The sequence below is a fragment of the Amblyomma maculatum genome, chromosome 5 (assembly GCF_055883805.1).
Source record: "Amblyomma maculatum isolate TAMU_Amacu chromosome 5, ASM5588380v1, whole genome shotgun sequence".
In the NCBI taxonomy this organism is placed as follows: Eukaryota; Metazoa; Arthropoda; class Arachnida; order Ixodida; family Ixodidae; genus Amblyomma; species Amblyomma maculatum.
In genome coordinates, this window is record NC_139348.1 from 19,804,282 (window position 1) to 19,827,026 (window position 22,745).

General features: G+C 44.2%; 1 protein-coding gene and 1 long non-coding RNA gene across 3 annotated transcripts in view; both read left to right on the forward strand.

Moving 5' to 3' along the window:
• LOC146187839 (TATA-box-binding protein-like) overlaps positions 1-6,729 on the forward strand; it is a 59,074-nt gene extending 52,345 nt beyond the window's left edge. Inside the window, exons 5-6 of the mRNA XM_084604932.1 lie at positions 4,038-4,132; positions 6,484-6,729. Of these exons, the coding sequence (XP_084461058.1) occupies positions 4,038-4,132; positions 6,484-6,560 (172 nt within the window). The 3' untranslated portion in view covers positions 6,561-6,729. The remainder of the gene's footprint in view (positions 1-4,037; positions 4,133-6,483) is intronic.
• A 5,661-nt stretch (positions 6,730-12,390) lies between these two features.
• On the forward strand, positions 12,391-21,098 carry LOC146187841 (uncharacterized). 2 transcript variants are annotated; one of them, XR_014707157.1, is made up of 5 exons: positions 12,391-12,412; positions 14,282-14,415; positions 19,044-19,201; positions 20,117-20,257; positions 20,987-21,098. It is a non-coding gene; the product is annotated as an uncharacterized LOC146187841 (long non-coding RNA). The 2 variants fall into 2 exon arrangements; XR_014707156.1 differs by lacking the exon at positions 12,391-12,412 and having other exon boundaries at positions 14,181-14,415.
• The last annotated feature ends 1,647 nt before the right edge of the window (positions 21,099-22,745 follow it).

The window sequence follows — 22,745 nt, forward strand, 5'->3', positions numbered from 1 at the left end:
CGTCGGATAACTTTCACGAGAACCACGAAACAGCACTTTTACACTGCCCCATCGCAGCATCAAAACGCACAGCTCACCCCAAGATGGGGTCAAGGGGACTTTCCCAGTTTGGCTCATACGGGGAGACACCATCAAACTAAGATGGCTGGGTCCAGGCATTGAAACTAAAATGGTCTAATCTTACCCCTTACATACATAAGGTGGCACATGATATTAAGAAGGTCGCCTACAAATACGGTCTCACAATGGTCTTCTCCACCCCCAAAAAGTTGGCTGGCATGTGCGGACGAGTCATGGGCAATGTCGGTCGAAGACAAGGCTGCACAAAAAAGCATGTCAAGCCCGTTATCAAATGCGCCACAGGGGTTATTTACCAAATACCCTTAACGTGGGGAAAGGTATACATTGGACAAACTTGACGTTGTGTCAACGATACAGGAGGGTTGCAGAACATATGCGCTCTCTAAAAACCAACATTTACATATACCTGTTCATTGCAAATTGCGCGATTTTAAGACAAAATGTGAATCGAAGTTCAAAGAAATTAAGATTGCAGGCTGGAGCAGGGATAATCTTACCCGTGAGCTGCTAGAAGCCTCGTTTATAAATAGACTTGGTTCAAAATGTATTAGTGAACCATCTTTCTCACTGTATAGTAGTGAAGGTCGACTGTTAAATGTTGGTAGGTAGAGGTGGCCAAAAATGCTTTGATGACTTTGTTGCAATTTGCGGGAGCATTTGGATTTTGAAGAGGTTTATATGTGATGTTCCGAGAAAGGAGGAGTCAGCGCCGGTCCGGTGTGTCTATTTGTGCCTATTTGTGAGTGTCTTTTTACGCTATTAACCTTTCCTTTATGTGACTATGCACCAACTAGCCCGGCAATCATACACCTGAGGGTTAGCTTAGTTGAAATTAAGCGGTCAAATACGGTTCATTTATCAAAATGCAGCAGTGAATGCATGAGCTTAGCTAGGTGAAAGTCCTGCGCCGTCATGTTTCCATCCGGCCGAAACGAAATTGATAACCTTCAACTCGCGCGCCCCTTGTATAGCTTTTGTTAGCAAAGCCAGGGTTCATACGGCACTGTGAAAGTTTTCTTTCCTTGGCGCATTCTCGATGCAGTGCTCCTGCAAGTTTAGGATTGGCCGGACGGCGTTGCCCCTATCGCGTGGCGTTCTCACAGCCATGCCACAATGCCACACAACGTGACTGTCATGTTGGCCTTGTCACGTGATACCGTCATAGCCACCCGTGGCATAACTCGCACCCGTTTCATTTACGGCACTCGAACCCGTTACTTCGAACCCATGGCCTCCACTGGACTCTAACTCAATAGCTCTACGAGAATCGAAGCCCTATATCATTATTCCCTTATCACTAACACCGTTGTCTTACCACTAATCCGCTATAACTAGTTCCATTACCATCAATCTCAATATTATTCTATTATCACTAATCCCATTGTAACCAACCTCTCTGTCACTGACCATCAATCACCAACCCCGCATCACTGGTCTCCAATCAATAGCCCCTTATCACTAACCAATAGTTACCAACGCCATATCTGTAATCGTCAATCATTACCCTCCACTGACTAAACTGTATCACTTAAGACACTTTCACGTGGGCCTCACCTTTTACACGCACGTTTCGGCGCACCAACATAGCCCATGAAGGCTTTCGCCTGAATAAATGCCGCAGTCTTAGGTAATCGCAACTCCTGAAGTCATTTTCGGCGATTTTCACACAAGGTTAAAATATTCGTGTAATGTACCTTTAAGGCACTGCATAGGCGTTGTGCGTGACTGGGTACGCCCACCTCTCATTTTATAATGTGAAAGCTGTCCTTGCGTCATGAACGGAGTTATTAGAGCGTGTATAGAGCGTGCCTGTCACCAAAGGGTGTTACTGATTGCCTTCTCATCGGAGCTGGCGCAGACCTCGAATCACCATCTGTCTGTGTCCCAACCGAGCGCTCTAACCCCTACTCTACGCCGGCTTCCTCAAAACGAGTCTATAATCCTTGCATAGCATGAGTAGCTGGAGGGCATTGAGTGAAATGAAAATAAGCTCATAAATATGAAATAAAGGTTTAACATTACAGAAATAAAAAAGATATTAGGCTATCAAACAAGACATCAACTGTGTAGTGCCGCACTAGCAGCAGAAATGGTCACGTTTTACGCATTTCTCCGTTGTATGCTCTGAAGTGTTCCTATCGCGCGATGGCCTGTTTCCCGGAGTGCAGAAAATTTCGCCTAATCGATGGTGGCAGCATCGGCGAAAATTCCCACGAAGCTTACGAGGAGCAGGATTCTCTCTTAAAGGGTGACGTGGTTTTCGACCTCACTTTCGAAGTTGAGGTTCGCGGCGACGGATGGCCAAGAGCGGACATGGAGAGCTGTCCCCTGACACGGAACCAGAAGCAGAGCCTTTGGACGCTGGGGAAACCAGTGAGAGTTGCTGTTGCCGCTGGCCTGTCACATTTGCATGTTGCGCGCCCTTTTGCATCATGGTTGTTATTGCTCCATACAGAATTGCGTCCCTGTTAGCCTGATCGCCGTGGGAACTCACTAGACGTTCTCTTCCCAAACTTTTTGAAGCACAGGTTAGGTTTCAGATATTTTCCACTAACCGTTTTAGAAGTGGAGATTTTGGTATAGGCCATTTTGCGCGTCCTTATAATCAATCCATTTGATGATATACTATTGGAAATGTTTAGGTTAATGAACGAAAATATAACCTCTTAGTGGCCGCTAATGCACAGAACTCACGCGCACTAACAGATGCCGTAAAAAAACTTTTGTAGCATTGGCGTAGTGGGAACAAACATCTAGATGTCTTTGTCAGGCAGCTCCTAGAAGAATTCTGGCTGCTGAATCAGAGCCACGTCAGAGAGGTGAGGCTCTTTTTTTGTTGTTTTTGAGGTGTCATTGCTGCTTCAAACTTCTAGTTATACCAAAAGTCGTTGCTGGAGCACCAAAACTAGCTAGAATGCTTCTTTTTACAGTGGCTAGCCACTTTGCGACACTCTCAAGCGAGTTTTGGCGCCAAATGCAATCACATTTATTTCCAACAACAGCGCATGATCGCATCAAAAAGTGTGCGGTCTTCGCAACAGACGCCTATTCTTCAGGAAGGCCGTTATTGGTGAAAGTGCCCTATTGATGAACCATGGTTGACTGCGGGGGCACACATCCAACTCTTAAAATTTGTTTTTTTTTGTTATTATTGGCTGAAAGTATCAGCCAAGCTATTGAAGCCCCCAAATCGTGGTCAACTTCTATTCACTTCTACAAAAATGTGGTAGGAGTGGATAGAGGTATTGAGCACATGGAGCTGGTGTGTATGGTCGTCGTAGTAGTCGGCGTTGTGACAGAGCTTGCCTCTGTCAGGTGGTGCTCGCCAGGTGACACGTTACGAAACTACATCCTACTTCAGAGTTGGCAAGAACTTGATGGAGGGCAAAATTTCAATCGTATCTTGGACCTTTGATTCCTGAATCAGACAGGCTTTTCTTTAGCCACGCAGTCATCTTTATGCGGCTTGTGTAAAGTGGGACTTCATATATCTAGGCTTAATGGTTCTTCAAATATGTTGTACATGACGTATCATTTAAAGCTGTCGCTTCACACTTTAGGACAGAGATAGGGTGTTCCACACAATTATAATCGTGATATGTAGTGACTGATGCTATTGTAGCGATGGCGTGGGTTTCGAAATCGCTTCATGTTGGCCTAAGGGCCGCTTACTCGGAGTAGCTATCGAAACGCTCTGTGTATTAACGATGGGCTACAAGTGGTGCAGCGACAGCTTACCATGTTTTTGAGCAGCAAACTGTGTTAATTTTCGCAATCAATAAAGAGCTCTTTTTTAATTTTGACTGGTTCTCCTTGTCGCGCCAATCTCATGTCCTGACTGAAGTTGTGCTTTGCTTGGAACACTTATGTAGCCTTCCTCTTGGAACACTTCTGTAGCCTCTTGGCTTCATGTTGTCCGGCTGTTAATCACAGGTGCTCGCACCTTCTTGTTTCAGCTACGAGCCCGAGCTGTATCCGGGATTGGTCTACCGCATTATGAAGCCACGTGTCACTGTCCTCATATTCGTATCTGGGAAAGTGGTTCTCACAGGTGAGATCGGCAACCGGTCATTTTTCATTTGATTTCAGTCCCAAGGTTCCGCGGAATCCCATCTGGTGACTGAAATTTATAGCAACATAACAGATTAGGTGCGCCCGCCAAGAATTGAAGAAGGAAAAGAAAACATTAAAAAGTTTGGCGTGGCGGCGCACGTAGCGGTCCTTAGATTACGATGAAGCGAATCACAAGAACGTAAGCTATTAAGTGGCGTTTTTTCGCAACAGTATCCACTCCTTTCGAAAAATCGCCCCTAAATTGGGTAACCTTCTGTGCTTCGCTTCAGTGTGATCAAGCCATCCGTATGGGCGCCGGACCAGTAACCGTTCTTGTTCCGTTTTTTCTCTTCATCCTTTTTGTGCGTTTCTTCATACGTCGTAATTCATTTTATATCGTATGCTAATTGGGGCCCTGAACACGCGCAGTGCTACAAAATGGGGACGTTATTGAGAAGCCAGTGGAGCCAACCGCGGATATTTTAAAGTATTGCTTGTATGAACCAACCGGAAGAACCGCGTGAAGACGTCACGCAAAAGCAGAGCAATGTTGCCAGCATTTACCGAACTCGCGCTGAGCTAGACATTCGCTGATCCGTACAGCAACACGCGCATCGCCACAAGGAGTTCTCGATCTGCTTTCACACGTGGAGAGGGGTCGGGCCTTGCTAGCGCTGCTAACCCACACGATGAGAGGAGCGAACGGTCGCCTTCGAGGGCGCCTTCGGTCTCGAGTTAATTTCTGCGCCACGTTGCTGTCATGCAATGAAGCCGAGCTAAAGAGAAAGCCTGGCGGCAAACCTCGCCTGCTGATTGGATAGGCTTTGTGGAAAGTATCTGTTAATTGTAATTAGATTGTTCTACTTCTATTTTTCTTGCCAATATAGTTCGACCTATGACACGTACTATATTTTGGTAGGGAAAAAAAGCGCTGGTAAATACACAGACGAAACGATGAAAAAGAGAGCACAAGCATTTGTCATGTCTTTTTCTTCCTTGCGTGTCTATCTTTTAACACACAGCGAAAGCTTTGCTATGCTAGCAGGTCCCAAGGTAATCACCGCCGCAATTTAACCTTAAAGAGGAGGAACGGTGTGTTTTCTTTGGTTTGTGGGGTTTTACGTCCCAAAGCGACTCAGGCTATGAGACACCGTAGTGGAGGGAAATTTTGACCGCCTGGGATTCTTTAAAGTGCACTTACATCGCACAGCCCACCGGCGCCGAGCTTTTCGCCTGCGCTGAAAAGCGGCCGTCGAGACCGGGATTCGATCGCGCATCCGCGTGGGAGCAGTAGTCGAGCGCCCTAACCACTGCGCCACCCCGGTGCCGGTGTGCTATCACTAGGCACCACGTGACTCGCCACGCACGCGAACGTTGTGCGGGCGCTGCCTCGCCAGCGGTGGCCGCATAACTAACCACGTGGCTACACGCCATTAGCTTATTAAAGGGGAGGCGGCGCCAGTCGCTCTTTCGCAGTTTCTGCTATGACCAAAGCAAGTCGGCCAGAGCCGTCTGCGTCGTCGGGACGAATTCGTAGACGGCGGGCAGTCCAATAATTCACACCATGTCCCCCACCACACTAGGGATTTCCAAACAGGAAGGGCGCGTAAACGGGCAGAGCTAGCGGCAGAAACCGATAAAGAACGGAAGCGTCGGCTGGCTCAACCACGGTTGAAGCATGCCGGAAAGTGGCAGATAACAAAAGCATAGCCACGGACAATCAAGCTTTCGCTTTCATAACCATGATTAACGGAGTTAAGCTGCAGCAATTTTCTCCTATCAAGACCATCTCGCCGAATAAAAGTTTTGTAAAAGAGGTAGACCGCATGTCACTGAACGTCCTGTGCGGCTTCACCGGGCTGCAGGTTAGGCCTAGCGGCTTACAGCACGTTGAACACTGCGAGGACACAGGAGGACCGTGCTTGGCCCCCAGAAGCACGTCACTAGCGTGGGCACAGTTGCTTCTAGCGGTCCTAGAGACCCGCTGCCAGATTATATATCCGTATCAGTGTGCACTGACACTATCTCACATAATTTTTTGTCACGAAAACACTGGGAAACAAGAATATCTATATATCATTGTGTCGATACATTGCATTTATTTCCTTTGCCTTTAACACCAGTACAGATTTGTTTCACCGGTCTCTGAATAGAGTTGCGAAAGTCGCAGCATGGTCAATTCGGCGTGAGCGGTAGTCTTTTTTTGTTTGTTTTTGGCGGCAGAGCACCGTTTACATGAAGACCATTAAATAATATTACGTACCACTGTCTGCGCACTCACAAACAACACTTATTGCAGTAACAGACTGCGTAGCAAATGAGGGCTGGTAAAGTTTGTGTTTTATGCAGGAGGCAAAACAAAGGAAGAATTCCAAGAAGCGTTCGACCAGCTCTACCCACTGCTCAAGGCCTACCGAATTGAGTGAGACAGCTGTAGGACCTGCGCACCACCTCATTGATCAGTGGTGCGCCCCTACTTTCTGCACATGCTAATTTCCATGGACATATTTCGTCAATATCACATGGAGCACATAAGATTTTATTTGAGAATATTCAATTATTTTCAGCAAAAAGTGCTGGCCACACATATATACTATCCTGTTTTGAACTCAATAAAGATCCGTTTAACTTCAAACTGGCCTATTTTGTGTATTTACAGTGCGAGAAGTAACCTGGTTAGCGGTTTTAGGCTTGGAGTTGATCACTTGAAAACATTAAAACAGGCCTCGTGAATGTTCAAGGATTGGTGGAGACACTTCTCCTGCGAGGACGTCGTGCATGGCCAAAATAACGCGAATATCCCATTAGGTAAGTAGCGATTGCTTAGTACTGACCTATGCTGAGCACTGAGTACTAACCTAAGGAACTGAGCACTTATTTATGGGGCTGAAACATGGAGGTTAACGAAAAGGGTTCCACTTAAGTTGAGGACAACGATTAGGGCCATAGAAAGGAAAATGGCAGGTGCAACTTTAATAGATAGAAAGCGTGTAGAGTGGGTCATGAAATAACTCTAGTTACTGTCTATTCAGTGCAAATCAAGAAGAAATCGGCATGGGCAGGGCATGTAGTTCGAAGACAGAATAACTGATGATCTCTATGAGTAACCAATTAGATTACAGGGGAAGGTAATCGTAGCAAGGGGCGGCAGAAAATTAGTTGGGTGGACGAGATAAAGTAATTCGCAGGAGTCAAGCGGATGCAGCTAGCACAGGACCAGACTGAGGAAAATGTGAGAGGCCTTCTCCCTGCAGTGGGTATGGTCACCTCTCTCGCGGGAGCAGAATTTCCTGTCGCTGGAGAGAAGGTTTCAGGGCGAAAGCCTCGCATTGCATGCTTCATTGCCACAAAAGGCAGCGGCGCTGTTTTTTGCGATTGAGCGATGGCACGAAATAAAAATAGTGGGGGTTAAGTATGTTTGGGGTGTGGGGGCTTGAACCTAGTTACACGAGCGAAGCAGGCCATCGTTCGTGTGTGTTCAAGTTAATGTTCCAGCATGAACAACGAATTTAGTTTTATGAATGGAGAGGCACAATATCTTTATCAAATCTCGATCGACACCGACTTGTTGAGCGACGAGCACATTTCAAGGTCATTTTCTCAACGTAAACGGGTAGTATACCTCGCTTCTTGTTGGGCACATGACCAAGCTTGTTTCATGCACGAAGGCTCGGCCCGCTATAAATGGCCCGAATTTTCTTGTGCACTGACTGTAGAGAAAGCAGATTACCTGCTTCCATGCAGCTTCCTACTATATAGAGTGAATTTTGGAAGAGCCTGGAGTAGAATTCAAAATCTGCACACTTGGATATTCACAGTCTGTTTTGTAAGCTGAGAAAATTGTAAGAGGCAAGCAACGAGATCATTTTCAGCGCAGGTCGCCATAATGATTCTTGCCAAGGTAATTCCTCTGAATCAAGTTCACTCTGAGCACTGAAATCGAATATATCTATTGCCGTTTAAACGCCGTGTTCATTTCGGCTAAAAATAAGCCTAATTGAAAGATGGAAGGGGCACGAATAAAGGGGTCGAGAGCACACGCAAAAAAATAAACCTGAAATTTAGCCATTACTGCGAAGTAGTTTAGCTTCACAAAACGTTTTACGTAAGGTGTATGCATACTTGTTTCCATATGTAGCATGCTGTGGCTGTAGGAAGAAGAGAAAACAATGCACGGGGCTGCTACTGGGTCTGTACCTGAGCCACCTCCGCTGCCTCGTGCGGAAGAAGAGAGAAAGTAGAGAAGAAAGAAAAAGAAGAGGGAGAGAAAGACTCGCGCCGGTAACAACCATCGTCCAGCACCTCAGCGGTGGCGGGTGCAATGACGGCCTCAAACAGATAATACTTAAGTGGCTGACTAGCCCCCACCGCAAGCGGCGTTGACCTACAACTTTCAGTCCCGTAGGGCCAGGAACAGACACCCTTCACCACCTCCCAAGTCAGCATAATAAATTTCGACCACCTGGGGATCTTTAACGCCTCCTCTTTCTCCCTTTCCACTTTCACTCCCACCTTCCCCCTTCCCTTACGTCGCGGTTCAGGTTTCCACAAAAAACAATTGTGACAGATACTGCACCTTTCCTTTCCGTGAACCAATTTATAATAATAGCATATTAAATATGGTTTGCAAGGACCGCTTGGCCATCCATTTCTTCAAGCCCTCTAACTGAAGTAAACAGAGTTCATGTGTTGGTGGCCTATTTGCTAATTACCTTTCCGACACCCAAGCCCGCCATAACGATGCCTAGGGCAAATTAATCAATTGCGCATCAGTCCGCACGTCCAACCCCACTCACGCAGAGGAGGCAGCCATTGCACTAGCGCTAGTTACCAACCCAAACGCTATTGTACACACAGACTCCCAAAATTCGTGCAGGAATATTACCAGCGGTCTATTCCATCAGTCATGTCTGACACTACTATCAAAACACCCTTCTAATCAGGTCTCAATCATATAGTTTCCGGGACACACACAATACACGGGTGGGAATGACGCCGCCCACCGGCACGCCCGAGCGCTCTTACACTGAGATTCCCCCTTAGCCGACGAGCAAAAGTAGCATATTACACAGCATATAATCATCTTTGCTGAACGCCTACCATTACAAAAATGGTCGTGAACAGTCTTTAGAATCTGTATTAACACCTTAGTGACTCTATCAATATTGTACCTACTTTTAATCTGTATGAACATGTGTAAATACGAAGTTCATACACGGTTACTTCTGTGTATTTAAATCAGTTCATATAAAGTTTGTACATAGCAAGTTGTTAGGTGAATATACTTCTCTGTATATACTCCTATCAATATACCGCAGGGGCGTAGCCAGGGCTCTGTTTCGATGTCAGAAACCCTTCAAAAGTTTTTGAACTCCTTCTTTCGGCCTTTCTTGCAATTTTTTTTATCGATGCCGTATAACGCCCTAGAAAATTATTTCTGGTTATACCACTCATACACAGCTATTAAAATATATTGAAGCAATTTGGCATGTCAGAAAAAATGTTCAGATCGAAAGTATATAGTATTAACTGACCGAGTGAATGCTATTCATTGCAACTCGTATTTGAATTACATTTTTTATTATGAATAGCATCTGTTAAAAAAGAAATGGGAATGGAAAATTGATACGATCAATTTGCATGAATTATAGATAAAAACGTATAAGGTTATAATTTGAAAATTTAACTGGTTACAATTTCGCTCTTTCTTCATCGCGCATTTCTTAGTCAAGCGTCCGCTCTTGTTGAGGACGCACTGAGTCCTTTTATCAAGCTCGCTCGCACAATTAAATACAAAAACATCACAAATGGAAGGTAAACGCACCGCGCCGCCGACTTTACAGTGGAGAATGCGCGCTGTGGGTGTTGTCGGGTTACATCACGCGATGCTGAGACGCACGCCCTGGACTCTCGGATCCACGTAGCTCATCCCTCAGAAGCTATATGGGCGAAACTTTAGAATTATATATTGGCATACACACAATGATTGGGTATATGCACATGTACAGTAAGCTACCGAACAAGCCCCCCCCCCCCCCCTTCTCCGCTTTCCTTCTCACGCGCCGAAATTACTGGAAAATGGAGGGTGCATTTCCCTGGCAAGGACCAAATTTTCATCCGAAAAAAAAATGAATTTGTATTTTTTTTCTTCATCGACCCGATCGTGTTTAGAAGTGTGCTCCCAGACGCATCCGAGCCACCCCGCTGTGCATACGCTCCTGTCCACCACTTATGAAAACAAATCGGCGCCCGCCGCCGACATTTTCTCTCGCCGCGCTCAGTATGTTAGCGATTGTCTTATTCTCTTATTCACTTCTGCGCCGCCGCTCCCGTCAAGGCAGCGGCCATATCTCAGCCCATCTGTTCCTGACTGCGCGCATCGTATGTTTCGCTCGCGGAGGTTATCCGACACCACCTAGCAGCCTTTGGACATGTGCGTCAATCGAGCGAGCGCTCTACAGGTTCTGCTTTTGTTTGTTATATTTTTGCTGGAGGTGGTGTCTGGGTGAGGTGCGAGCTTAGGGCAAGGGTAGGGTAAGGAAGCGCGCTAATGTAAGGGAAGAGGGGGGGGGGAAGAGAAGGCGCGGCGGCTGGGGAGGGGGGGGGCGGCGAACTAACACACATGACGGCACAGAATGCGCCAGCAGAAACACGCATATTCGCTCGCAGCCTTCGCATAGCGTTCATGCAGCCTCATGAACTATATCAGCGCGCAACCTGCGGTACGCGGCACCGACCTCTGTAAATCAATTAAGCGCCCTTACGGCACAATTAACACGCACTTGACCCGAACCACGGAATATCGACCAGCTGTAGCTGAACATATTCATCCTTCCACTGTGATCCATTGGAAACGTTATGCTAGTTCTAGTCGCAACCACCCTCTCGAGAGGTTGGCTGGAAGCTGTCCTTCAAATCCAATGCGCGGGAAGGATGCAAGGAGGCGCTTGGCTATAGTGCTCTAGAAGAATATTCTAGAGCACTATAGCTTGGCCATCAGAGCGCGGCTTCGGGCTGGAGGAGGGGGGGCGTCTAGCCGCCCTGCGAGCAAAGCACACAGCAGTGCGCACGCACGCACGCATTTTTTTTTTCCTAGAAGTGCGGGAGGTATGAAAGGAGAAGCGGGCAGGCTAGCCAACGTAGACAGCGCGCGGTATCAAACCTGTGACGCCTTCATTTACGCGCCCTTCAATCAATCAATCAATCAATCAATCAATCAATCAATTTTTTGTTTTCAAATCCAGAGGACGGGGGGGGGGGGGGGGCACCTCAGCGAGAAAGCAGTTGCACACTGCTTAAGAGTGCCGAGGACCCTCGCAAATATCAGCAGGTGACAGCTCAACAGGAAGCTAGTTTACATGGAACACATTACAGGCATAAACACAGGCATAAACATTGCAGACATTACAGAGATGAACAGCAGCAAAAGCAAAAAAAGGAAAGAAAAGGAAAACAGATATGTGTTCACCGAATAACAGCGCAATTTCACGGTATTACCGCAGTGATGTCATCAATACAGCAAAAAGGATGGGTTTAAAGTTTCACAAAATATTCACAGAGCAAAGTTGTCTCCGAGTAACAGTAACGAAATCAGCAATCAGTTTTTCGTGTTTATTTAGCACAAATGTATGATGCTCTCAGTCTTGAGAGCTATTTCTTTTTCGCCTCTGCAAAGCTGCATGTGTGTGAGCGCGCGTGCGTGCAAACAACTCATGCGCAGGCACTCAATATGTGCGGCTCCGCATACGGTAAGAACTCAAGTTTTCATTACAATGAAGGAAGCAAACACACGATCGCTGAAGTGGGCTCGCCACTCCGAGTCTCTGCGTCGCCTCGAATACCAGCCACCCCACAAAACAACCGGAAGAAAAAGAACGAAAGCAAAAGATAGCGAACGCACAGAACTGACGCTCGCTCGGCGTTCCACTAATCCCGCCTTTAGTCTGAGCAGCGCGGCGCGACAGCGCGACTGGAAAAAAAAAAAAAGAAAGCGAACTCCACAAGACACGTGATGGAGCAGCGCGGCGTGGCAGCGCGAGTGGAAAAAGAAAGAAAGAAAGAAAGAAAGAAAGAAAGAAAGAAAGAAAGAAAGAAAGAAAGAAAGAAAGAAAGAAAGAAAGCGAACTCAACAAAACACGTGATGCAGCTTCATGTGTCACGTGATAGCGTACCGAAGATCTGCAAAAACGCCCGTGACTGAGAGGCGGCGTTTGGCTGTTTGGCGACGTCGAGCGTGGAAAATTCTGGCAGAAAATTCTTTCTGCCAGAAATCTTCAATGTAAGTTGACTAACTTTTTCATTCCTTTCTTATAAACGCTTTGCGCATACTCGCGGAAAATTTTGTGTTTCAGAGGTGAGCAGTTTTTACATTACAAGCGTTTACTTATTTTTTACTTTGCTGCATACCTCACGACCAATGCTCTAGGAATATTTTTCATTGTTTAGCGTTTTTATCACCTAGTTAAGTTTTAAAAAGTGATCCTCAATTGTCCGCGGCCTCTTTCCGATCATTTTGCAACATAGTTCAGATCTTTAAGGCGTTTTTTTGCGGAGTTATTACTAATTCTTCAAAGGTAAACAACCGCTTGGCCTCGCAGCCATAACCGTCAAATTTCAAATATTGAGAGAGGCCTTGTACTGCGTAAAAGCTATGTAGACGTATAAAACCTGTCATTTTTAAATTCCATCAGATGTGTGCAATCGCTCGCTACCTATCTGTTTTATTTATAGCGTTTCTTCGTTGAGCTATTTGCACATGGAGCCGGTAATTAGCGCTAACCGCATGAGGCGACAATTCGCGGCGACATGCCGCGCGACGGGCTGAGGGCCGCCAAAGCATTGCCGCTCGTCGCCGTCGCTCGGTTTCTGGGTTTTTAGAAAATTTCGCGTGTCGCCCGGAAGCAGCTCGCGAGGCAGTCAATCGCAGAGGGCTTTAGGGTGCTCAACTTCCGTTCTGGCTTTCTTTTTATTGCGTGTGAAGTTAGTTTTCCTAGTCCGGTTTGGGCGAAGAACCTGGTGCCTTCACGCGCTCACTTCGTCTGATCCGTGTATATATATATACGAGTGCATCAAGATAATTCAGTAAAAGCTTGGAAGGGTAATAAAAGAAAGAAAAAGGTTAGCGTGGCTTGATATTGTTAATTTCCGAAAGGAGCAGGAGAAAGTCGCTGCTTGCAATGCAAGTCGGCATCGCAGTGTATAGTAACGCACCGCTGCCCTGTGACCCTTTAAAATACGATGCGTTACAAGAAATTTCATCAGTGTTTTATCGTACTTCATGCTGTTTAGTGTTGAAAATGGGATATAGCGTGATTGCATTCCCCTTGACCGAATGACGAGGCGGCGGTAACAGAGCAACGCTGAAAACGCGCCTCTGTCGCTGAGCGCCGTCGCTCCGTGCGGTATGCACCAGCGACAACGACAGGCGTTGGCGGCGGCGTCGCGCGACGGATCGCTAGAGGTTGTCGCCTCATGCGGTTACCGCTTTATTGGAACAGTCCATAAGCAACGACTTTCCGCGTAAAATTAGGTTTTTAAGCTTTCCTTTAGAGTAAGCACAGATTGGGGGGGGGGGGGGGGGGGTGATATATAATTTTAATTATAACAATTCGCAGACTTCAACGCAGTAATAGTTATATTTATATCCTTAGTAGGTCAGTACGTATTATTTTAGTACAGGCCCAGTGTTGTTTTTCTTTCTTTTTTTAACGGAGGCGTGGCAAGTTATGTGGGTCAAGCTAACAATTGGCTGTGAATTAAGCGATTAGAGCTTTCAAACTTAGTCTTCTGTTTTGTTTAATTTCTAAGAACCTTTCAGCTTCACAGAGAAACAGCATATTTGAAAAGTCAATTTCAACTATGGAAGTTCTTCGTTTATTAATGTTTGACATTACTGACAAGGGTCAGATTTGAAACAAATGATAGGATCGAGTTTTTTGGTAACTTATGGCATGTGACCTAGAGCTGCTAGGAATTCATTTTCTGAGACAGCTTTTCTTTAGGAGTGTAGGGAAAGTAATGGTATGATATGGGTTTTGAGAAGCATGGATTTAATGAAGTCTTTCTTTTACTGCGTTTACGGCTTGTTTGGCAATAATGCTTGCAGTCCAGCTGATGCAATTGTATTGTCACACTGCTTTTGCAGCAGATTTCATCTGCCATCGAGGGAGTGCTGCCTGAATATGAAGCAGACAGCGTCATGAATCTGTTGAGGCAGTTTATTCTATCAGCCATGGGTACCCTGCCCTAAAGCATCCTTCCTGTAAAGGAGACATTGAATTGGTAGGTATCACATGCTCATGTTTTTTGCATTCATGTGTTTGCTTTATAACTGTATAATTTTTACTGGTTCATGCTTTGCATTTATTGTTTTCTTTTGAGAGTATAAAGGGCGGATGTGTAACAGGCTTCATTAAAGCAAAGCTTGAAACCAGCTCGGTGTTGTTATATGATTCTTGCTGTGTTTTTAGCGCAAGACTGACATGTTGGTGAATCTTGCTCATAGTCTGCACTAAAGGAAATTTTTCATGGCCTCTTCAGAGCTTTAAAACAGGAGATATACTTAGCTGTTTTATTGCAGTAGTACCTACTGTTTCTAGTTGAGGCAAAATTGAGTAAACCTGTGTTTTAATAGCTCAGTGACAAACATGGTTTCATAATATAGCTGACTGCACTGTGCATATGTGTGCATGTTCATGCTGACATTCAGTTACTGTTTATTTAGACTGCCTCAGCATATGTACACATACAGTGATGTTTCACTTGAACAAAGTTCAAGGGACCTTAGGAAAAAGTTTGTTGAAATGAAAGTTCATTGGACTGAAATAAATGCGTGGAAGATTGTTTCCATTAGCTTCAAGAAATATTCAGTTCAGTCGTGTCCGACTCTTCGTGACCCTATGGACCATGTCACGCCACGCTTTCTGGTCTCTCACTATCTTCCTAACATCACATAACTTCATCTGCAGTGCCTCGAGGATACCATCTAACCATCGCGTTCGCTGCCTACCCCTTCTCCAGTGACCCTCAACCTTTTCCAACATCAAATCTTTCTCCAGCAACTCCTCTCTTCTCATCAGATGACCAAAGTAGCTGAGCTTTAACTTTAGAATTTGACCCTCCAATGAGCAGTCAGGGTTTATGGTCGACAATATCGACTGACTTGATCTTCTGGCAGTCCAAGGAACTCTCAAGAGCCTTTGCCAGCACCACAATGCAAACGCGTCAATTCTTCGGCGGTCAGCCTTTTTCACAGTCCAACTTTCGCATCCATACATCACAACTGGAAAGACCATAGCAAGAGTTATACGGATCTCGGTTGGAAGACTAATGTCTCTGCTCTTTACTAGGCGGTCAAGGCTAACCATTGCTCTCTTTCCCAGAAGCAGGCGTCTCCTAATTTCATGGCTACAGTTTCCTTCCGAGGTAATCTTGGAGCCCAAGAAGAGAAAATCTGTCACAGATTTTTAGGTTGTTCAAATCTTATCTGAGCCCATTTATTTGTCACTGCACTGATTTGCAAGTGAAGAATGCATAACCTTTTGCAGCACTTTTGAAAGGACTACAGTGGTTTTGAACTCGATTACTGTGCAAGCTCCTGAGAATCTTGCCTATCACAACGGCCTGCTGAGGAGACAAGGCTTTCATTTTCTCCAGGCAGATCATGGTTAACCAAAATGCACACATTTGCAATTCTTGTAGCTAAAGGGCCTGGTAGGGCTGAAGATCTGGATTTGACTGGCTATGACTGTACAGCTAATTAAGCGTGCAGACAGCTATGGATTCATCTGGTTACAAGCTAGTTTAGGCAGCCAATTCACTTTAAAGCTAAATAACGGCCACGTTTCTTCACGCGATAATGAAGAGTGGTTCTTAACATAAAAATATGCTACAAAGAGTGCAGACTGTGCTTTTTTAAGCGCTCAGTATGACTTTGAAGACAGGATAGCACCGCGGAAAATGTTCGTTGAACTGAAATGAGCAATAACTGAAGTTTGTTAAAATGAAGTGCGTTTGCATAGTGTTCAATAGAGCTTCAGTGGGGGGATTTAATAAAGTTCGTACAACTGAATACATCGTCGAAGTGACGTTCGTTCAAGTGGTATTCTGTTTTTCTATGACTAAATGAGAACGTTTACTTTGCTCAAAGCAACATATACACAAATATTTACTTTCTTGCTAGTCACCAAGATTTGCAATTAACTTCCGAACTCATTTTATTCACAACCTAAATAAATGCATCGTTAACCCTAGAGCCAAATAGTTGCTAGCAATAACAAAAGTAATATGTTGATATTTATCTGTTGGAGAATATTTTCTGTTTAATTGTTTTGTGTGTTTTTGAGTTCTGCAAACATGAGGGGGCTTGTTACAGAAGGGGTGGGCTGCAAGACGAAGGGAAGTATCAGTGTGGCGGCCCTTTTGTGTTTATCAAATAATAATGCATTCTAACATGTAAAACGAATGCCTTTACAACCTGCTAAAAATCTTTTTAAATTGCATGTTTGGGTTCTGCCTGGATAAACATAGATGGCAGAGAGAGATCTTTCTGCCATGGGGTGTGAACTGTATTTTGTGCAGAAAGCCAGAGGCTGTCGAACATGTGTTATTGTTGTGATTGAGTTTTTGGGGGGCAATATCCTACAGTGAACTTTGCTCAAAGATGTCCCTTTAAACCCCCATGGAATTTGGTTCTCAGGTGTTGAAAATTACAACAGTGTTCTGTAAGATATGATAAGGCTATTAAGCTTGCATAGCGCATGGAAGCGCCGAATGGCTGTCCGCCATGCTGATCTTTATTATCAGACCTATCCAAGAGTATAATGAGGGTTTTGTCCAACAGATGATGTTTTGAAAGCTCAGCCATGTGTACCTGTGTTTATCAATGTATTTGAAAAAGTGATCAGTTTGAATGCGATAATTAGACGTATTGTACCTAAACTAGCTCTCGGCCAGCCTGTAGTGTTTGTGAAAAGGCAACAGTGATAAGAAGGGTGTTTTGCTAGAGATTTAAGGCTCTTAAATCTGTGCAGCTCTGCTTTAGTACATGCAATGTCTCCTGTACATGGCTAGTTAAATGATTTTTGTTCATTTTATTACAAAAAGTCATTCTAAATCTTTAGATAAGCTTGCTCACCTCTATTGTTTGTTTGCATTGTGTTCACGCATGCTATAGCTGGAAATGATGCAGTATTAGTTACAAGTAAATAAATAAAAGGAGCAGCAACTACATTTCCTTCGTCCGCACACTTTTAAGAGAAACGTACATGGGCTCATTAGATTTTAGTGTTATTTGCAACTGTGTTTGATAGTGAAAGATCTTCCTGTCATTGCATAGAAATCTTTCAGAAACTTCTGAAATAGTTTGATACCTGGTGATGTGGAGGTTGACTTCCCAGACAGTAATGTATTCCTATAGTTCATACTGCACCAGCCAAAAGATGAGACACAGCAAAGAGGAGGACAGGACAAGGCTGGACTATCAACTGAATGTTATTGATAAGAAGAAAACAACGAAGACTCCTTCCGAAAATCTCGCGCACAACCCAACCGGTGGAATGGCAGGAAATTGGGAAGAAGATGATGAAGAAGAAAATTCAAAGCCAGTTCCAAGTCAAGGCCTAACTAACGACTTTTCTACTAGATGAAATTCCTTACAATGAAGGCTAACCGACGCCTTAGCCACACACTTGTCCTCGGCTTTAGCAATGTAAAATGCTTCAACCAACTCTGCAGAGTTGATTACCATTGCTGTAAACTACACCCATATTATTGAAGTCAGGTGCACAAAGGGACGGGTCATGCTCCGACTTACACTCTCGGGATTGCACATGTAGCGCAAGATTAGAACTCGCCTTCCCTCCCAGAGCATTGGAGTGCTCCGTCAGGTGCACATTTAGACATCTGCCTGTCTGCCCGTTGTATTTACAGCGAGAAACAAGATAGGAGCCTTGTGCGCTAGAGTTAGAAAGGGGCTCGACAGTGTACCTCGTGATAGTTTTCGTTGTGCAGTGTCACATAAGAAAAAGTTCACCACCTGCAGAAAGAATGTGGTCTACCATGTTCCGCTGAATTGTGGCCGGTGCTACTACGGACAGGCAGGCAGATGTCTAAATGTGCACCTGACGGAGCACTCCAATTCTCTGGGAGGGAAGGCGAGTTCTAATCTTGCGCTAGATGTGCAATCCCGAGAGTATAAGTTGGAGCATGACCCGTCCCTTTGTGTGCCTGACTTCAATAATACGGGTGTAGTTTACAGCAATGGTAATCAACTCTGCAGAGAATTCGTTGAAGCATTTTACATTGCTAATGCCGAGGACAAGTGTGTGGCTAAGGCGTCTGTTAGCCTTCATTGTAAGGAACTTCATCTATTAGAAAAGTCGTTAGTTAGGCCTTGACTTGGAATTGGCTTTGAATTTTCTTCATCTTCTTCCCAATTTCCTGCCATTTCACCGGTTGGGTTGTGCACGAGCTTTTCGGAAGGAGTCTTCGTTGTTTTCTTCTTATCAATAACATTCAGTTGATAGTCCAGCCTTGTCCTGTCCTCCTCTTTGCTGTGTCTCGTCTTTTGGCTGGAGCAGTATGAACCCATACCAACGTGCCCAGTCGTCAACCTTGTTGTATTCCTATAGTACCGTATGCATGCACAATAGATAAACGTAACCCCTTGCATATATCACTGAATCTTCCACTCTAGAAGAGAATTTTGTGCACAAGCATTTTACTGTAGTTTGCCTCTGTGGAGCACTGTATTTCTAATTCTGTGCTTCTCTTTTTATGTTGTTACTCAGCAACATATGAAGTATTCCTTGTTTGTTTCTGTTACTTGTGCATTTGACTTTTCCTTTTTTTATTATTCGAAATAACTTTCTTCCTGCTGTTCTGACTAGTGTTTTCGTATGCATATGCAGTCCTCGTGATGCTTCATTGAGCCATATCTGGAGACTCCCTGTTGCCATAGTCTGTGCCGACAAGTAAAAACTAGGCAACCTGACTTCCGGGACAAGTAGCAGTGGGACGTAGCTGCATGGTTTCTTCTGCATCCATGTGGATTTCTTATAAAAGACAGGTATTTCTCCTTTATTTGACTTTCATATGTGATCAAGATTTTACCTTGGTGACAAGCTCTTGAAGGAAAGAATGGACATTTATGGCACTTTCTTAATTTCTTACTCTCAGGAATACACTATTACGACTTGTTAACTGCATATGTAGCAAAAATTATGTGTGACTGCATATTCCAGCAGTAAGCTGCATGATTTTTTAAGGATGAAATAATTTTGCTCCTATTGTCGGTAGCCTACTATTGACGAGCCAAAGCAGGCAATATTAGGTACCAAAAAGTTATTATGCGGGGCCGGGTGGGTTTTAATGAGACAAGCTCTCCACGTTTTAAGCCTTTGTACAGGGCCAACGTGTCTCCCTGAATGTGTCTGGGACACATGCAAATCTTGTATCCTCGAAAGGACCTTGGCTAAATTTAAATAAAAGTAGCGCCAACCTATTTTGAGTACGACCAGTTCAGCAGTAAGCTCAAAATTGAAGCAAAAAGGCATTCATGTTCTGTGCGATGTCAGTGCACGTTGAAGAGCCCCAGCTCGTCAAACGCTCTGAAGTCCTCCCCTACAGCATCTCTCATAGCCTGGGTTGCTTTGGGATGTTAAACCACATAAACCGAACCAGTCATTTTTTACCACTCCATATGACTTGTCTTTCCACGTATCTCCAAAAGATAGTGCCTACATAAGACTTGCCACTATTCCTGAGATTACCTAGATTATTATGTATTTATGTATTTTATGATTATGTAATTTTCCTCAGTGGAGCATTGCGTTTTCAATTCTGGGCTTTTCATGCTGTCACTCAGCAACCATATGAAATACTCCTCCTATGTTTCTTTTACTTGTGCATTTGACTTTTCCTTTATTATTCAAAAAATCTTTCTTCCTGCTGTTCTGACTAGTGTTCTCATATGTACATGCAGTCCTCTTGTTGCTTCATTCGACCACATCTGGAGACACCCTGTTGCCGTGGTCTGGGCCGACAAGTAACAAGGCAACCTGACTTCCTGGACAAGTAGCAGTGGGACGTAGCAGCATCCATGTGGACTTCTTATAAAAGAAAGGTATTCTAAATTTTGCTTTCATATGTGATAAATATTTTACCTTGGTGACAAGCTCTTGAAAGGAAAAGATGGGCATGAGTGGCACTTTATTATTTTCTTACTTTCTGGGAATACACTATTGAGACTTGTTACCTGCATATGTAGCAAAAAGTATGTGTGACTGCATATTGTAGGCTAACTATAATATACTTCATCATTCCCTATTATCGCTCTTGTATTCCCCTAGGTGCTTGGTGTAGCTGGTCTCCTTCAGTAATTATGCGTGTGTGTCATCTGCTATGGCAAACATAGCCATCACTCAGGAAAAATGGGAGCAAACAGGCATAGTGGCATCACTTGCTGGTAACATGCACCAAAATGTATGGATACATGCTGATACGTTGCCGCTCAACATGTGTATTTGCTTGATGTAGCAAATGGCAGAGGAGAGAGTATCTGATGACCAAGCATACTGGCGTGTAAATTTCACTCCTTTGTTTCCTGGGCCCCTATTGTGATAAACTAATGTCGAATGATATAGAGGATCAAAAGGAATACAACTAAATACAGCAATAGTCTTTATTTCCTGAGGGTGTTTTGCAGGTACTGTTTTGTACAGAAAGTGGTTGGAAACCAGTTAGCATATTTTGAGGAAAAACAGGCATCTGAGTGAAGAGAGATGTGTGTGATGCTGGCACAAAGCGTGCGAAATTGGCAGAAAAATTTTGAGCATGTATATTTCTTTTCTAGGTGACACCATGATAAATTTTGATATGGCTGGTACATCAAACACACAATGTCGTTGCCGTCGGAAACCAAGTGTTTCTGTGTCAAGGGTTTGTGCAATAAAAGAAGGTATGAATTTGCATCTGTTTCTTTCGCCACTCTCACTTTTCACGAAATATTACATGCATGTGAATAGTGAGTAAAATACACGTTATCATTGGACACTTGAAATATAGTTAGCATAACACAAGGTATTAATACTTTGTATGAACACGATTCTTTAAAATAACGGTGGCCAATTATCGGAACACAGTCGTTACAGTGTCCATATACGCTATCAATAGGCTAATCATAGGAGGTATAAATACGTTCTATGTAAATACATTCTATTCAATCAGGTGGCCAAATGTCGGAAGGGAGATCATACATAGATCATACGTGTTCTAAAGACTTTCTTTTGATGGTCAATAGCTTCTATGATCATATTGTCTAAAGACATCGCATAAAGTGATCATAGACATTTTTGTAAGGGTTCTGCGAGAGATGCGTTCGTCACAGAATCTCATAATGCGTACCTCTTAAGTAAAAACGCTTCTTGATAACAAACAAACCCTGACCACGGATGCACAGTATGACCTGGTTGTTGCTGTGGTTGTTTTTCTTTGGTTGTTGAAAACGATTGAATATATTTCAGGCTCCGCTTACGTTTCTAAAATTGGGCTTATGGACATGGTTTTGTTATATAGCGATCATTACAAAGACAAACTTCGGCCTTATTGGATATCTGATAAATAATAATTACAAATCACTTGCGTTTGCCGTTTTACGACAGAAAGGTACCCTACGCAGTAATGTCGCCATCTGATCTCCATTTTTTATCAATGTATATTTTTTGATTGTCTAATATTTATGACTTAGCATCAACAACATTGTCTTCGTTTTTGTGTTGACCCTTGAAAGAACCAAGTACGTTTATTTCGAATTGATTTGCAAGGAGTGTGCCGAAAACTCGTGTTTCAAGATGTCATTTTGAACATTTATTCCAGGCCTCTAGTCGTCCTTTCTGCAATGGCGGCAAATAAATCAAGCAGGCCGGGAGAAATATGTATTTTTCTTATATCTGTAATATTATGTACCACCACTGCTACAACGCTACTACAACTTGGCGACGAAATTTGTCATTTCAGGGTTCTGAAAAAAAAGGCAATTAACCAAGCATGTATAACCGACTCATGTCCTCTAGTCTCTGCGTACGTAGTCATGCCGAAAGGCGCGCTTTTGGGGAGAGAGCCCTTGACACCGCGAAAACGCTGGTTTGTCTTAGTTGCCGATGCTTGCCAGGACGCAATGCATGCGCGGCTCTTCGGAGCCCTCACCTATTTCTTCTGGGCTGCAAGGGCATTTAAGCGACGGACACTTCCCACCTGAAGAATTTCTTGTCAAGACAAATTCTGCATTAACGTGTCTCTTTTCTTTCGGGACTGCTTGTCTGGCCGTTAAAGGTTCCCGTTAGACGACGCCGTGCCGGGGTGTTCTGGTGCTTTCCGCTGGACCCCGGCCGCGAGCCCTACGCTACCTTCATGGCTTGCGACCATCTTGCAGCAGGAGGAAAGAGCAAATCAAACAAAATACTCAAGCAAAGGCAATCTTAGATATATGTGTATTTTTGCGGAAATAGCTGTTGAGCTAAAAACGTATAATGCCTTTTTAGTTTTTACTGGCCCCTCCTAGTTTTTCTTTTGTTCATTCCTCCTTCTGGCAACATACAGGTGTTGCCCACGAG